Source organism: Myotis myotis, unplaced genomic scaffold (genome assembly GCF_014108235.1).
Source record: "Myotis myotis isolate mMyoMyo1 unplaced genomic scaffold, mMyoMyo1.p scaffold_m19_p_18, whole genome shotgun sequence".
Classification (NCBI taxonomy): domain Eukaryota; kingdom Metazoa; phylum Chordata; class Mammalia; order Chiroptera; family Vespertilionidae; genus Myotis; species Myotis myotis.
In genome coordinates this window covers 38,427,258-38,443,736 of record NW_023416322.1, presented here as the reverse complement: position 1 = coordinate 38,443,736, position 16,479 = coordinate 38,427,258, and the positions used below count along the sequence as shown (strand labels likewise).

Genomic DNA, 16,479 nt, shown 5'->3' with positions numbered 1-16,479 from the left:
TGTCTATTTGTTTTATTAGATGACATACAGAAATCAATATAGCTATTTTTTCTAATTTAAAAGTAGCTTCAAGCAGTTTATTCAGAATTTTCAAAAGAGATTATTATTACCTCTCATCCTTTAGGTCTCTAACCCTGCATTGCTTAAGAAATTTACAAAAGAATTAAACTGATGAACACTAAAGAATTTGGTTTCAGACTTTAGACATACACTTCAGACATTATGCAGTGTGTAGCACAAAGAGCTCAAGTAATGGGTACTTTTCATAAATTATATTAGCTTTAACCAAGTATTTAAAATACTTATCTTCCTAGGTTTGCTAGCAAGCAAAGCAAGGTTTAATTTTTTTAAGAGTAAGAGAGAGATTTATTTTTAAAAAAATCAATACTTTTTTATGAATGAAAGAAGTCCAAGAGCCCTAACCGGTTTGGCTCAGTGGACAGAGCATCGGCCTGTGGACTGAAAGGTCCCAGGTTTGATTCCGGTCAAGGGCATGTACCTTGGTTGCGGGCATATCCCCAGTGGGGATTGTGCAGGAGGCAGCTTATTGATGTTTCTCTCTCATCGATGTTTTTAACTCTCTATCCCTCTCCCTTTCTCTCTGTAAAAAATCAATAAAATATATTAAAAAAAAAAAAAAGTCCAAGAGTAAGACTAGATGGAGGCATGAATTCCCTGTGGTTTGTGCTGTGTCAGAATTTTTAATGGAAATAGAATACAAAGCAGGAAATGCTAAGTACCTTAATTTTTGTTTATAAATCAAAGGTTAAAGATATTCAGTAACTACAAGTGGCATTTTGATGACAAAAGGGCTGTTATCCTTAGGTGCAGCCTTATAATTAAGCACACTCACTCTGTGGGCATCTGTAATTAAGACCACATAGTTAGATGGCTTTATAGGCGGGACCTGTAATATTTTGGGGCTATGGAAATAATTGTATTCATACAGTAGAAGTCAACATACAGCTCTGTCCACAGTTCAGGGCTGGGAAAGCTCAGTGCTGTTCTTTCTAATCTTGGCTCAGGATAATCCCAGTCCCCAGGATGATTGAATCTCCTCAGCTCCCCATATGGAAGGAGGCTATCAGTATCAAAAGAAGGGAGAAAGTTTGGGGAAGCAGTCAGGAAGCCTATTTTAAGTAATTTCATGAACCCCTTGACTTGCTGCTCACTTTAGTAGAACTCATTAAAGCTATCACAATTTTTTATGACTACATTTGTTTTTCTCTCATTTCCTTACCCATTCTTTTTTTAAAGTTGAATTTATTGTGGTGACATGGTTAATAAAATTATATAGGTTTCAGGCCCTTTCCCATTCTTAAAAGGAGATGATTTTATAGGGTTAGGGAAGAAGAATATACAAACAAATGATACATGTTTGTGAATTTTGTACCAGCTCTGAAACAACTTCAGACATTTCTGTTCTTCACTTAGTGGATGGTTGATAGTTGTGCTAATGGTTATCAGGACATCAAAATTGTGTTTAAGCAATTAGAATAAAAATTATTAGTATACTCAGTCTTGTTCTTTTTTTTAAGTATTTTTATTGATTTTGAGAGAGAGGAATGGAGGGAGAGAGAGAAATATTGATGAGAAAGGGAAATAACAATGGGCTGCCTCCCACACACACCCTACCAGGAATTCGAGTCCACAACCTGGGCATGTGCCCTGACCAGAGAATCAAACTGGCATGAGATGATGCCCAACCAACTGAGCCACACTGAGCCAACCAAGGCACACAGTCGTCTCCTCCTCCTCCTCCTTTTTTTAAATGTATATTTACTGATTTCAGAGAGAAAGGAGAGGGAGGGAGAGAGAGAAACATCAATGATGAGAGAGAATCATTGATTGGCTGCTTCCTGCACACCCCCAACTGGGGATTGAGCCTACAATCTGGGCATGTGCCCTTGACCAGAATTGAACCCAGGATCCTTCAGTCTGCAGCCCAGCGCTCTAGCCACTGAGTCAAACCAGCAAGGGCCACAGTCTTGTTCTTAAAGTTGATTGTAGAACGTTGAATTTTTGTTTTATAGAATACTATTTTGCTAACCTAAAACTCTATAATGACGGCTAACTCTAACATTTGACAGTAAAAATGTCTTAGTAGGATTAACTTCTTGGCTTTTTAAAAATGTGTTTTCATTGATTTCAGAGAGAGGAGAGGAGAGGGAGAGAGAGAGATAAACATCAATGATGAGAGAGAATCATTGATCGGCTGCCTTCTGTATGCCCCTACTGGGGATTGAGCCCACAACCCATGCATGTGCCCTGACTGGGAATCCAATCCTGATCTCCTGGTTCATAGGTTGATTCACAACCACTGGCTTAGTAGCACTTTGATTTTTAATGTAAGGGTGGATACAAAAATAGTGGATATGTACTCTTCAGTTCTTGAACTGTGTCTTAAAATTATTGTGTGCAAAAGATGTTTCTTCAACTTTTCTGGGGGGAAAATAATTAAAAGTTTTTACTTGTGTCTACTTGTAGATATAAAACTGACGGGAAAGAAAAGGAGGCGATCCTTGAAGAAGATGATGACCTCTGGGTCAGAATTCGACACCGGCATATTGCAGTTGTATTAGAGTATGTGAATCTGTTTTAATTTTTATTTCATGTTTTTTGAAGATTAAATACATGAAAGTACAGTTTGTAATCTTAAATGTCTCTGTAAAGAATTACACCTTAGAAATTTAAAGAATTCTCTCAACTTTACAGGGAAATTCCCAAGCTTATGAAGGAAATTTCATCAACAAAAAAAGCAACAGAAGGAAAGGTAAGAATGAGTCTTATTTAACTTTCAAAATGATGAAGTTGTTATATAGAATAACTGAATCATAAGTTTAATTTTAAAATGTTTGGTTTTTTCCTAGACATCACTTAGTGCTCTTGCCCAACTAATGAAAAAGATGCCGCATTTCCGAAAACAGATTACTAAGGTGAGAGTACTGTATGTGAGACCTTATTTATTAATCCACCTAGTTCTGTAGTCAGGGGTAGCAGTGGGTGTCATGGAATACTTGGTGTTAGTTTCCCTGTAAAACCTTATTCTAGTTCTAAGAAATACCCTAAGTAACTAAGCTTTCCAATAGGATTCCCTCTATATATAATCTAGATTTATCCATATCCAGCTTAAACTTCTTTATATCTTTGTCTTGGATAGCCATATAGAGAATGTTTAGCATTTATCAACTTAATAAGAAAATTCAACATTGGTTCAACCGTGATTGTTATTCTACTTGGTTCTTTAAATTAATAGATTTAAGAGTAGTTAAACTATGTGGGCAGATAAACTGCTGTCCCCGTTATTCTTACGAGTTATTATTGGAATAATTTTTACCAATTTTTTATCGTATTGCACCCTAATTAAGAACTAGTAATGTAAATTCAGACTTTTTCTGCTGGACTTTAAGGAGTGGACTTCCCCCCCCCCCACCTTATTTTTTGTTACTCAGAAACCCAACACAAATTCAATCCTTTCATTTTATTTAATTTTTTTCAAATATGTTTTCATTGATTTCAAAAAGGAAGGAAGAGGGAGAGAGTGATAGAAACATCAATGATGATAATCATCCATAGCTTCCTCCTGCACACCCCTTACTGGGTTTCAAGCCCACAACCCTGGCATGTGCCCTGACCAGGAATTGAACTGTGACCTCCTGGTTCATGAGTCGATGCTCAACCACTGAGCCACACCGGCCAGGCCTTTCATTTTATTTCTTGCTGTCCATTGATTGTCCCCTGTAGATCATGTTAATTCTCACTTTTTCCCCCTTTTTTTGAGTTGTTTCCCTTTGGTGTACATGGTACTTCCTTTCCATCCAAACCCATACTTCCCTTCAGGCCAATCTCAAAGTTTAACATTACATACCAAAAAAAAGTGAAATGCTTTGAATCAGTGATTTTCAACCTTTTTCATCTGGAAAAAAAAAAGGTGTAATTTTGATTCATTCACACCAGACGGCTGTTGTTGTGTAGGCTGTTGTCACTTTTTTTATTTGACAATCTAAGGGAAAAGAGGTCAGTGCTCCTGATTAAATAATCAGGTATTGCATGTTGAAACATGCTGCGGCACACCAGTTGAAAATCACTGCTTTAAATTATTGATTTTTTTGTTGTTTTTCAGCAAGTTGTTCATCTTAACATAGCAGAAGATTGCATGAATAAATTCAAGTCTAATATAGAAAAGCTCTGCAAAACTGAACAGGTATGTACAATCAGAAATACCTATGTTCGTAATAGATTTCCTGAGTGATCTTTCTAAGATAAAACCTAACTTTGCTCAATACAGTGTGTCCAGAATCACAGAATCTCTCTTAGAAGGGGACTCACCTAGGTCATATTGAATACGTCATGCCCCACCAATTAACAAGTAGCTATATATGGTATCAGTAGTAAGCAAGCCCCTCCTACTCTGTGATGATGCATTTTTGATTGAATGGGATGATTTGAGTGTTTGGAGCATTGTTCCGGGTAGCATTGTTGGCAGGCCTTTCTCAGGGTGCAGCACTGAACGCAGCATCCTGCAGAGCACTGCACAGGCACATTGACTCTGTTAAGGAGGCTCCTCTGCAGTGCACATCTTAATTCCCACGAGGCACACTTCACGTGCACAGGAGCCGCATGTGGTCATGGCCACCCTGGTCATCGCACAGGTTTATGGTGATGGTTTTCTTTTTCTCTGAATTATTTTTTGACTTTTTGCACTTCCTGCAATCAGAAGTTTGCAAGTGATGCCCACATTTTCCTGTGAAATGTCATCAGTATACCATTACAATTTAGCAAGATTTTGCCCAGCTGGTGTGCTCAGTGGTGAAGCAGCAACCCATGCACCAAGAGGAGCTGGTTCGATTGCTGGTCAGGGCACACGCCGGGATTGCGGGCCCAGTCCCCAGTGGGAGTCCTGCAGGAGGCAGCCGATGGATGGTCTTTCTCATCGATACTTCTGCTTCTCCCTCTTTCTTCTCTCCCTGAAATTAATAAAAACATCTTTTTAAAAAATTTAGCAACATTTTCAACTGAAATGAACTTGGGTTATGGACCACTGACTGTGTCATTTTCAATAAGGACCTGGCGCTGGGAACTGATGCAGAAGGACAGAAGGTGAAGGATTCCATGCGAGTGCTCTTGCCAGTTCTGCTCAGCAAAAACCACGATAATTATGATAAAATACGAGCAATCCTGCTCTATATCTTCAGTAATAATGGTAATGGAGACTTTGTTCATTTTCATAAATATATTAGAGTATCCAGCTCTGAAATCACATTATAATAAGTGGTTTACTAAGAAAATTAAAGGTGGTAGCTGAAGTTGGTTAAGATAAGGAAAGGGAAAAATATGAAATTGGGAGAAGACTGAAGGATATATAATTTAAATGTTTGCTTTTTATTTAAACATTATTATTAGATACCACCTAAAACCTAGAAATGATTGTGGTAGCAATTATATGACTCATATCTTTACTTATCTAAGGAACAACGGAAGAAAATCTGGATAGGCTGATCCAGAATGTAAAGATAGAAAATGAGAGTGATATGATTCGTAACTGGAGTTACCTTGGTGTCCCCATTGTCCCCCCGGTAAGAAATCTTAAATTCTATATGTACTTACATGTATGCATGTGCAGTTGATTGCATCAAATGTTTTCTTATATGGGTATCCATGTAGATAGTTTTCTAAATTTTACTCCAAAGATTTGGTAAGTAAAACATTAACATTTTGGCCGAAACCGGTTTGGCTCAGTGGATAGAGCGTCGGCCTGCGGACTGAGGGGTCCCGGGTTCGATTCCGGTCGGGGGCATGTACCTGGGTTGCGGGCACATCCCCGGTGGGGGATGTGCAGGAGGCGGCTGGTCGATGTTTCTCTCTCATCGATGTTTCTGACTCTCTATCTCTCTCCCTTCCTCTCTGTAAAAAATCAATAAAATATATTTAAAAAAAAAAAAAATTAACATTTTGTTTTCCATATATGAGTAATTTAGACAATTGCACCTTCCTGGTGAATTTATATCTTAGGGTTTCTCTTGTAATTTGCTATTTATGCTTTTCTCTTTATAATTAATTTAAAACAAATTTTGAAAGAACTCTATTTGGAATCTCATTCTTTTCCCATTAAATTCTATAGCCCTTTTGAATAAACGTATTTTCTGGTCCTATTATAAATTTTATCCTTAAAGCAAAAAATACTGTTAAGTTATATGTCCACAACTATTCAGATTATTTGAACAGGCATTTCCAATCTTACTTTTAAGTAGTACAACATAGTATTTGCTGTAAATTAAATGTCTGTGTTAGAAAACTTAATAAAAATACACTAAATAAATTGCTGATTTTTAATCCCCCCCCTCCCCATCTAATTATATTAGTCTCCACAAGGCAAACCATCAAGAAAGGATCGGTCTGCAGAAGAAACTTTCCAACTCTCTCGATGGACACCTTATATCAAAGATATTTTGGAGGTAAAATTCACTAAATTTTACTTATACCTTGAATGGCCTCCTGTAGAGCATTCTTAACTGTCTGTAGTTTATAGGCTAGAATTGTCTGCAGTACTGGGAGGTTCACTGAAGAAGCCTGTATCTGGGGTCAAGGCGGGAGAGGAAACTCTTAAAGATTCTTTCCTTGAAGACCTCAAACAAACACCACTGGTTGCCTCCAAATAAATAAATAAAATCAGCACACACATGCTTTATGGGAAAAACTGCTGCTGTTTTAAATAACTATATGTAACAGATATACAAATAATTTCTTTGAACGAAAGTCCAAACAAAATAACACTTGTATATAACCACTGCTATAAAGTGTTAGACTTCAATATTCTTGGAAATGTATCTGTGATTAAAATGTAAACCTCACTGTGGTTTGCTGTTATATTCAACAGATGGTTTGTGCCTTTTAGTATTGTTCACTTAGAAGATATTCAATTATAGGAAATCAGAAAATAGACTAATAAAAATTGTTTTATGAACTCAGTCAAATCATGACATTGATTCTTCAGTCAAAATTGCTAGTACATAGTTCATTTATTTCAATTTTTCTTTGACTTAAACTGAAATTTCTACTTTCCTTTAGTATCTAATTGGATACAATTTATTACTATGATTTTCCTGTTTTCTTTGACTAGTTTTATGCCACTCACACATGCTTAATCATAATTGAAAAGTTTTAAAAATTTAGACTTTATTTTCTGAAGCATAAGATTTTCCCCCCTTATAACAGGGATATAGAACTAACTAGTTTTTCTTGGCTTGTATTTTCAAAGTAAGAATTGATTTTCTCAAACCCTTTAACAAAGATTTGCATGTTAAACTTAGAAAATCCACTTTTGGCTAAGTGGCAGTGTAAGACCTTCAGGATTTTCCTGAAACTTGGTTTCTTCGCTTCCTGCAGTCTTTTTGAGATATTCTTCGACTACTGATTGTGTCTACTCATTAATACCACATGCTGTAAAGCAGTGGCCCCCAACTTTTTTTGATCATGCACACTTAACCATAAAAAATGTGAACATAAGCTTATAGCATGACTGTTCATTTATAAACTATGTATTACTGTACAAATAAACTATATATACAGTATATCCACATACATAAGTTTATCATAAAATATAACCCTTAAAAAAAAGGAAAAATGTGTAAATGAAAATTTCCCTCCTCCCTTTGTGTTGTGTTGTGTAGCCTGGGCTGGGGGTGCACATCCTGCGGTAGAGCCACTGCTGCGGGGGCAAGGCCTGCACTCCCTGGTAGCTTACGAGGTGTCCGGACTAGGATAGTATTAGAAACCCTAGCACTCCAGACAGAATGGTCCTGAGAGATGCCTGGAATTCTCACCCCAACGTGGGGCCCTCCCAGTAAAGAAATGTAGGCATGCAGTTTAGTAAGTAAGTAAATGATTGCGTTAATTTTTGAAGCAAGTAAGGTTTGCGAGGTCCAAAGAAAGGGCTAACCTTATTATTAAATATCTGTATATCCTTATGATCCTTAATTATAAATACAAATTTTGAGTTTTATGCAAAACAGACAAGTAAATAAAAATATCTTGGAATTTACATTTTCTTGATGGTGTTAATTCTTTTCTTCCCTAGGATGCCATTGATAATAGATTAGATTCAAAGGAATGGCCATATTGTTCCCAGTGCCCAGCAGTGTGGAATGGCTCAGGAGCTGTAAGGTAAAACCTATAAATATTTTGTGTGGGAACCAATAGTGTATCTTGTTTCTGTTCCATCTTTCAAAACTAGCCACGAATTCTTTCCCTTTTCCTGTCACTACCTCGTTGTTCCTTAAGGTGGCAGATGGGAACCATCATCCCAAGGCTGGACAGACTGAGAACATTTTAAAAAGTGTGCTGTGGGCTCCAACATTGCAGGGTCTTAGAGGTCAACTAGAGCATGGATTCCAGAGTGGTAACAAGATGATTGTTGGGTACTTACTTATACCTTAAAAAGGGAGAAATTAAGTTTTATTAATGTACACTAGCACACACATAATTTATAAACTAATATAGTATATTTTTAATAGATGCATAAAATATTTATTTTGATATATTTATTTACTTTTCAAATACAAGTTCAAAATTTTTACCAGTAGGGTACAAAAACAAAAACAGGTGATCCCCATGGTCTAGAGTAGACAGTGCTCTCTAGTGGCACCTTCTGCCGAGAGGGAAAAGTCCTGTAGCCACACTATCCAGCTTGACAGCCACTAGCCACTGGAGCTGCTGAGCATTGTATGTGACCAGTGTGACCGAGGAACTGAAATTTCCATTTTATTTAGTTTTAATAAATTTAAGTAGCTTCATGTGACAAAGTGGCTACTGTATTGGACAGTGCATATCTAAAGCAATCTTGGGGAGAAAATGGTAGAAATAATGGCTACTATCTATTGAGTGTTTTTGTGGTACCAAATTCCATACTTTGTGTGTTCTAAACGTTACTTCATTTAATCTGAAAACAACCCTTACAGTTTAGAGAGCAGTTAAGTAACTTGCTGAAAGTCATAACTGCATTAGAAAGAAGCAGAATCAGAGTTGAAACTCAGGTCTAATTCTTTTTTAAACAGCTTTATTGAAGTATATGTAATTGACGTAATAACTTTGTATATGCCTTTATACATATAAAAACAACTTGATGTTTTGATATGTATACATTGTAAAAAGATTACTACAGATGTACCCATCACTTTACATAACTACTGTTTCTTCTTTTATGTATTTTTTGTGTGTGTGGTAAAAGGATTTAACTTAAGATCTACCCTCTTAGCGAATTTCAAGTATACAATGCAGCTTTGTTTATTCTGGTTTCGCTGCTGTACGTTGGATCTCTAAAACATAGTCATTTTGCACAACTGAAACTTTGTGCCCTTTGACCAACATTGCCTCATTTCCCCCTCCCCTCAGCCCCTGGCAACTAACGTTTTGTTCTCTGCATGTGTAAGTTTGACTGTTTTAGATTCCACGTATAAGTGAGATTATATAGTATTTGTCTTTCTGAGTCCGGCTTATTTCACTTAACCTAATGTCCTCTAGGTCCATTTATATAGTTGCAAATGGCAGAATTCATTTTTTAAGGCTGAGTAATATCCCATTGTATATATACACACCACATTGTTTTTACCCACTTGCTCGTCGACATTTAGGTTGTTTCGTATCTTGGCTGTTGTGAATAATGCTGCTGTGAACATGGGAGTGAAGATGTCTTCAGTACCTCCCACCATCATACTCTACTGACTTTCAGCAAGGGATGTCCCAATACCACATCAGCTCCTGCGAACCCCCCACCCCACCGTATCTTTAAATGCCTATTGTTTCACCGCTACTTCCCTATTTCTTTAACTTCAAGAAGCCAGAGACTTCAGGTATATTACTTCTTCAAGTGAAATAAGTAAGAGAGGGAGTTAGCTCTATTTTATAGGCAAACATGCTGAGCTAGATTATGAGTGATTTATCCAAACTATCAGATCAAAATTAAACTTGAAGTGGGACTTGTCCTGCCTAATTCTTGGTGCCAAGTTCTTTCATACATAGTTACCTGGTAAGTCATTTCCTTAAAATTATGTCACCGGTGCCAAGTCTGAATTTGCTTGAATGAGGCTTTTTGAAAAGTTTATAAGCAGGAAGGCTTTGGGAGTATTTGTAACACGTTAGTGTTTTTTTATTTTTTAGTGCTCGCCAGAAACCCAGAGGTAATTATTTGGAAGACCGAAAAAACGGGTCCACGCTGATTGTTTTTGTTATCGGAGGAATTACGTACTCTGAAATGCGTTGTGCTTACGAAGTTTCTCAGGCACACAAATCCTGTGGAGTTATTATTGGTAAGACTTGTTTGCCTCTCTTCTATTTCTCTAAACAAACTCTAAATGCAAAAATATATATGTAAAACTTTATCTTGTACTTTACATTTAGAACTAAATTGTTGAAAGCTGGACAATTTGTTTTAATCATAGTGTGTTTCATCTGATGTACTAGAGTTTTTCCTGGTTGTCCTTTGGATTATTTTATTTTTAAATATCCTGTTTTTGAAGGAATGAGCTTCAAAATACTACATTCTTTAAATATTATTACATATATCCTTTAAAATGTTATATTCTATATTTTTCTTGTTCTCATCATTAAATAATTTTTGAGACACTTCTACAGAAATATTTTGAGTTATTTTGTGAATGTGGATATGACATTGTTAAAGCCTGTATATGGAATTTAGTTTTAAGAATTTCAGTCAAAGCCACTGATATACAAACTCTCCTGACCCTGGCCTCAGTCCTCAGCACTGCTTAATGGTTCTCTGTGATTGAACAGTGACTGTTCTTGTCACGAAGGTAGAGTAACCTCCAGTTTGGCTCCCCAGTATATCAATATATAGTACAAGGTAGACAAAGTACCAGGAGGGGGCAGTATTTCTGAAGGTTTACTGAGCATGTTCAATGAGGAAGGATTGAAATACTGCGGTATAAGCAGATTTCAGGAAGGTGTCCTATAGGACTTCTGTTAAAATGCTCCAAGTTGTACTAACTTTGCATATTTGAAGGACAGGACAATATGGTTAGTCAAGGAAAATGGATTTAACTGCTGGCCTCTGAAAAAAATTTATCTTTTGTCCTACCAGGTTCTACCCATATTTTAACACCCAAAAAGCTGTTGGATGACATAAAGATGCTGAATAAATCCAAGGATAAAGTCTCCATTATGAAGGATGAATAGTATTTGGGGGTGGGATGGTTCTTATTCTTTCAACTAAACTAGAGCAAGACAGTGTTGCTTTTATGCAGTTTCAACAATGTAAATATTTTATGGAATAATGGTTTTTCAAATATATTTCTTAAAGGACTGCTTATGGTTACATATAATTGGGTTTGACATTTTTAATTTAAACGTTGATATTTTGTTGATGATGAGAAGAAATATTAAAATGCTTTTAAAAGGAAATCTTTTCACCTTTGGAATAGAATATGAGTTGTGGGTAATTTTTTACAGCCACCTGTGTACATACTAATGACTTCTTAAATACTTATCTGTTTTATACTAAAGTATAGTTTTTGGGGAAAGAATGATTTTAAATGAAAAGGTTATAAAATTAAAAACTGTAAATGTGTATATATGATAAAGGATTTTTCTGTACATGAGATTTTTCTTTCAACTAAAATTTATAATTTCCTTTATGTGTAAAATAATTCAGTTGTAAAATTAGAAAGATTTCACAGTATGTACTGTCTTTCTAGATACTTCTAAAGAACACAGTTTTATATCACTTTGAAATCATGTATGTTTAAATTGAAAAACCAAAAGTACTCATGAATATTCTAAGAAAAAATAAATATGTAGTTACAAAATTATCTTTGTTTTGGGTGGGGAGAGGTAGAGGAAGTTAGGAAGTTTAAAAGTTCTAAGCCAAGGAGTTAGAAAGGGAATGCACGTTAATCTTCCTACCAAGGTAACCCATTGACTTTTTAAAAAGTCATGTAATATATGTATAAGGTTGGGTAATACTGTTTCCATGCACTGCTTGACAGCAGGGATATGTTCGGAGAAATGTGGCATTAGGCAATTTTGTCCTTGTGTGGATATCATCCAGTATCTGCTGCACACCTGGCTTGTATGGTGTAGCCTATCGTTCCCAGGCTACAAGCCTGTACAACATGAGATTAAATCAAGCAGAAGAGAAAATGATGCAATCGAGAGACACGCTAAACACAAGACGTACGAGGCTGCTGCTGGCATAACACAACATACTGCTTTACAGCAAACTTTTTAAAAAATGTTTTCATTGGTTTTAGAAAGAGAGGAAGGGAGAGAAAGAGAAACATTGATGGGAGAGAGAAACATCAATCAGTTGCCTCCTGTACCCACCCCAACTGGGGATCAAACCCAAAACCCTGGGTATATGCCCTGACTGGGAATGGAACCAGTGCATGGGATGACTCTCAACCAACTGAGCCACACCAGCCAGGGTAAAATTTTTTATGAATAGAAAAGAAAAAATATACTCTAAAATGACAATAAAAAGTATAAATGCAGCCCAGCCGGTGTGGCTTAGTGGTTGAGCATCAGCCTATGAACCAGGAGGTCATGGTTCAATTCCCAATCAAGGGCACATGCCTGGGTTACGGGCTTGACCCCCAGTAGGGGGTGGCAAGAGGCAGCCAATCAATGATTCTCTCTCATCTTTGATGCTTCTATCTCTCCTTCTCCCTTCCTCTTTGAAATCAATAAAAAATATACTTTTTAAAAAGTATAAATACATAAACCAGCAACAGTTGCTTATTATTATTAAGTATTATATATTATATATAATTACATGTGCTATACTTTTATACAAGTGGCAGTGCAGCAGGTTTGTTTACACCAGTATTACCACAAACATGAGTCATGAATTGTGCTGTGATGTCCTAGGTCCATGGTCAGCAAACCGCGGCTCACGAGCCACATGCGGCTCTTTGGCCCCTTCAGTGTGGCTCTTCCACAAAATACCACATAGGGGCGCGCACGTACAGTGCGATTGAAACTTCGTGGCCCATGCGCAGAAGTCGGTATTTTGTGGAAGAGCCACACTCAAGGGCCAAAGAGCCGCGTGTGGCTCATGAGCCACAGTTTGCTGAGCCGTGGTTTGCTGACCACTGTCCTAGGTGATGGTAATTTTTCAGCTCCAGTATAATCTCATGGGAGCACTGTTGTATATGTGATTCGTTGACTACAACATCATTATGTGGCCCATCACCATATAAGGATATGTCTGCACAAACGGAACATGTGTTAACATATATGAAGTACTGGTGCGGCTGAGCAGCAGACCTGAGCGACGGATGAACGGATTGCTCTGACACGTTCTGTGAAAGAAAGGCTAAGGGACTGTTTTACTTTAGAAGTAAAAAACAGTCCTCTTCAACTGTCCTCTTAGGCTTTTATTATCACAACAGCTTGAACTAAAATTAACCTCTAGATACAATCAGCAGGGTAAGTACCCTTGAGAAAGTATATGCTCCTACAAGGTCGGGTCTTTAAAGACTAACATAGAAATTCTAGCAAAATACCCCTGGGGATCGGGCTCCTTTGGAAAAGTCAAGGTAGGGGCTGCCGCCTTTGGCAAGGTTCCCTCAGAGGCCCCCGACCTTTCAGAGAATCCTCCTTACAGACATTCCAACCAAGTCCCGTGCTTCCCCACAAAGTACGCGTTACACAAAGGGAACGTCTTTATTTTAAACCTGTCCTTTTACCTGGCCTCTTGGTTCTGTCATGTGACGGACCATAATTTCATATATTACTCGTCTTCAGAGTTTTGCTCTTACAAATAATGCTTCATTGCAGACTTCCACAATATTTCTATAACGTAAATTTTTAGCAATGACATAACTGCTCAAAGTATTTAAAATATGATAGATGCACCATTTTTAATTTCTATGTAGATAAATCTATCACTTTTCCTTATTGGTGTCTGAATTTTATGTTGTACATAGAAATACCCTTTGCACCCAAGATTAAGTCTCCCATTGTTTCTTCTAGGACATTTTGATGTATTCATTTTATTTTTTGCAGGTAATTCATCTATCTGGAATTGATTTTAGTGTGAGAATGTATGCTAGATACTATCTCTCAGCTCTTGCCTTTAGATCCCATGCCTCTCCATCCCTTCCCACAGGGCATGAAAGGCTGAAAATGAAGTTTTGCAGACTCAACAGTAAGTGGCACAGAGATTTAGACTAAGACATTGCCCTGGGACAAATGGAACTCCGATGTGATGGCAGCAGTTACTGCCCGTTGAGTCGGTCACTCAGCCCCTCAGTGACCACTTTGCCCTTTTGTACTGATGGGAGATCCTGTGAGGCCTGCACTGCAGGTATATTTTAGGCTTAGCGTTGAAGAGACCCTTCGTTTCCTGAGTCTCTCACTGAACTTGAAGACATAAGAGGTCATCTCACCTAAATTCCTTAGACTTAGCATGTACAGATTCTGATTTCAAGACCCTGAAAAAAAACCTTTTTTGTTCTTGCAGCTAACACATTTATTCACTATCTCTGAAGCATGGTTTTGCTTCCTGTTGAAGTGTGCTTGGTCTGCGAAGTATAGTGGATTCACATTGCTCAGCCATATTCACAAGAACGAAGAAAATATCAGTAGTTCATGACACAAAATTTTTTGGATTCAAGCCCAAAGGCCAAGATCCTGGCAGTTTATGTTGTTAGATGTGATGCCTCTATAACTCAGCTGTGGTGTGGGTGTCTGGTACCCCTTATGACTCCCATCAGGATGCAGGCCGATTTATTTTTTATTTTTTAAATATATTTTTATTGATTTCAGAGAGGGAGAGAGAGAAAAACATCGATGAGAAAGAATCATCAATTGGCTGCCTCCCGCACACCCCCACTGGGGACCAAGCCCGCAACCTGGGCATGTACCCTTGACTGGAATCAAACCCAGGACCCTTCAGTCTGCAGGCCGATGCACTGAGCCAAACCAGCTAGGGCCAGGCCAATTTCTTTTAAAATCAAAGGAGCAAGAAATACCTTCTATAGCGAAGCTTTACTACCAAACACTTGGGTATTAAATATAGATACATATATATTCATATTTAGTATGTATTAGGTATATTTTAAGTAATTATTAACAATAAGATTGAATAGGAATGAATAGTAAAAGGATGCGTTTTCATATATGTCCTCTGTAGTTAAAGTGGATGGCTAGAACTTCTAAAGAGGTGATAGCATTCTACAAGCTGTCCCCTCACCCAGCTGTCTTGGTCCTGGTGCCTCAAGCAGGAAGCAAGCACAGAGGCCTCTCTGCTGTGGAGGGTGCCAAGTGTCTTTACAACACCCCTGCCCCCAGCAGTCCTGAGCCTGTGACTCAGCATTTGGAGATGCAATCACTGTCGCTTAACAAGCTTGTTTTTCTGGTTTATTCCTGCAGCAGGATTGGAAGAGAGGTCTATCAGCATTGGCACAAAGAAGTTGCGTGAGGGAGGCCCCAGCCAAAGCTACAGCATCAGTAAATCTCACATTATCTTTGTCAATCAGAGCCTGTAGCAGCACTTCCGCAGAAGCCTGAAGGCGGTTGCCCTACTTCTGTGCCTCGGGTGAGTCATGGTGCAGTGACTGTTGCTAATGCCCTCAGTCATCAAGGAGATGAGAAATTACATCTAGAATACAGCTACATACAGCAGAGGTGGGTTGTGTTTTTAAATAAAAATGATTTCAGCAGTGAGCTCCTCTAAAGGGTAATGCAAGGGGTCAGGAAGGTCATTGATGGTGCTTTCTACCCGGAGTTCCATGGGCTTGTTCAGTGCCCGTGGACTTGTGAAAACTGGGTGCCAAGTTGTTCCTGTTTACATGTCGCTTTTCCGTGGGAGAGTGACGCATAGGGAGGGAGACTCCACAGGTTTCATCAGATCTCAGAGAGGTTTGAACCCCAGAAAGGTCAAGAAACAATGCGTCGCTTAAGAACACCGTAAGCCAGAGAGTTGTGTGATTTTAAACTTGGGGACAGGGTGGCGATGCTTGGTGCACAAACAGGTTCTCAAGCTGTGATGAGTTTAGGTCTGTGATGAAGCTAGAAGCCCCTGAGCACGTATACAGTTTAAGCCCCATTTTTTTCCTCTTAAAATTCGACCAACAGTCTTGACTCTTCCTCACAGTGCCGCAGCCAAACGTGAACTTGGCCACAAAGTCAGAGGAGTCTTGAGTCTGGCCTCTGCTCGCTCTCTCTCCCCCAAGGCACCAAAACTCATTTCCAAGCCCCAGAGTTAAAAATAACCCCTTCTCCAGCTGGACCAACAGCAGCTGCTGGTCAGCACAGAACCCTCTCTGTGGGAATGGTCCCGCTCTTCCCCTGAGCACAGCCGGGGAGCGGAAAGCCATTTCTTGACTTTGGAGTGAATGGAGGCCTCAGGAAAGAGGGAAGCACACCATTATAATGAAGTGTCTTCACTTTTGTCCCAAATTTCATGAACCTAGAGCTAGGACTGTCATTTTTGTGTATTTCTGGCTTTAAGAGATCTTCACC

At 38.3% G+C, this 16,479-nt stretch overlaps 2 protein-coding genes across 13 annotated transcripts in view; both read left to right on the top strand.

Moving 5' to 3' along the window:
* Window positions 1-11,819, top strand: part of STXBP3 (syntaxin binding protein 3) — a 30,091-nt gene extending 18,272 nt beyond the window's left edge. For 3 of the 4 annotated variants that reach the window (XM_036342400.1, XM_036342398.1, XM_036342399.1), the window contains 10 exons: window positions 2,488-2,583; window positions 2,716-2,773; window positions 2,871-2,936; window positions 4,124-4,204; window positions 5,065-5,203; window positions 5,470-5,576; window positions 6,363-6,455; window positions 8,078-8,163; window positions 10,156-10,304; window positions 11,096-11,819. In XM_036342400.1, the coding sequence (XP_036198293.1) occupies window positions 2,488-2,583; window positions 2,716-2,773; window positions 2,871-2,936; window positions 4,124-4,204; window positions 5,065-5,203; window positions 5,470-5,576; window positions 6,363-6,455; window positions 8,078-8,163; window positions 10,156-10,304; window positions 11,096-11,190 (970 nt within the window). In that variant the 3' untranslated portion in view covers window positions 11,191-11,819. Of the gene's footprint in view, window positions 1-2,487; window positions 2,584-2,715; window positions 2,774-2,870; window positions 2,937-4,123; window positions 4,205-5,064; window positions 5,204-5,469; window positions 5,577-6,362; window positions 6,456-8,077; window positions 8,164-8,280; window positions 9,849-10,155; window positions 10,305-11,095 lie in introns of those variants that run through there. The other variant, XR_004973195.1, reaches the window with a different exon arrangement.
* Window positions 11,820-13,018: 1,199 nt separating this feature from the next.
* LOC118673282 (oligosaccharyltransferase complex subunit OSTC-like) overlaps window positions 13,019-16,479 on the top strand; it is a 32,144-nt gene continuing 28,683 nt past the window's right edge. For 7 of the 9 annotated variants that reach the window (XM_036343891.1, XM_036343888.1, XM_036343890.1 and 4 more), the window contains exons 1-2: window positions 13,019-14,161; window positions 15,388-15,642. The gene's annotated coding sequence lies outside the window, so the exon portion shown is untranslated. The remainder of the gene's footprint in view (window positions 14,162-15,387; window positions 15,643-16,479) is intronic. The other 2 variants (XM_036343889.1, XM_036343886.1) reach the window with 1 other exon arrangement.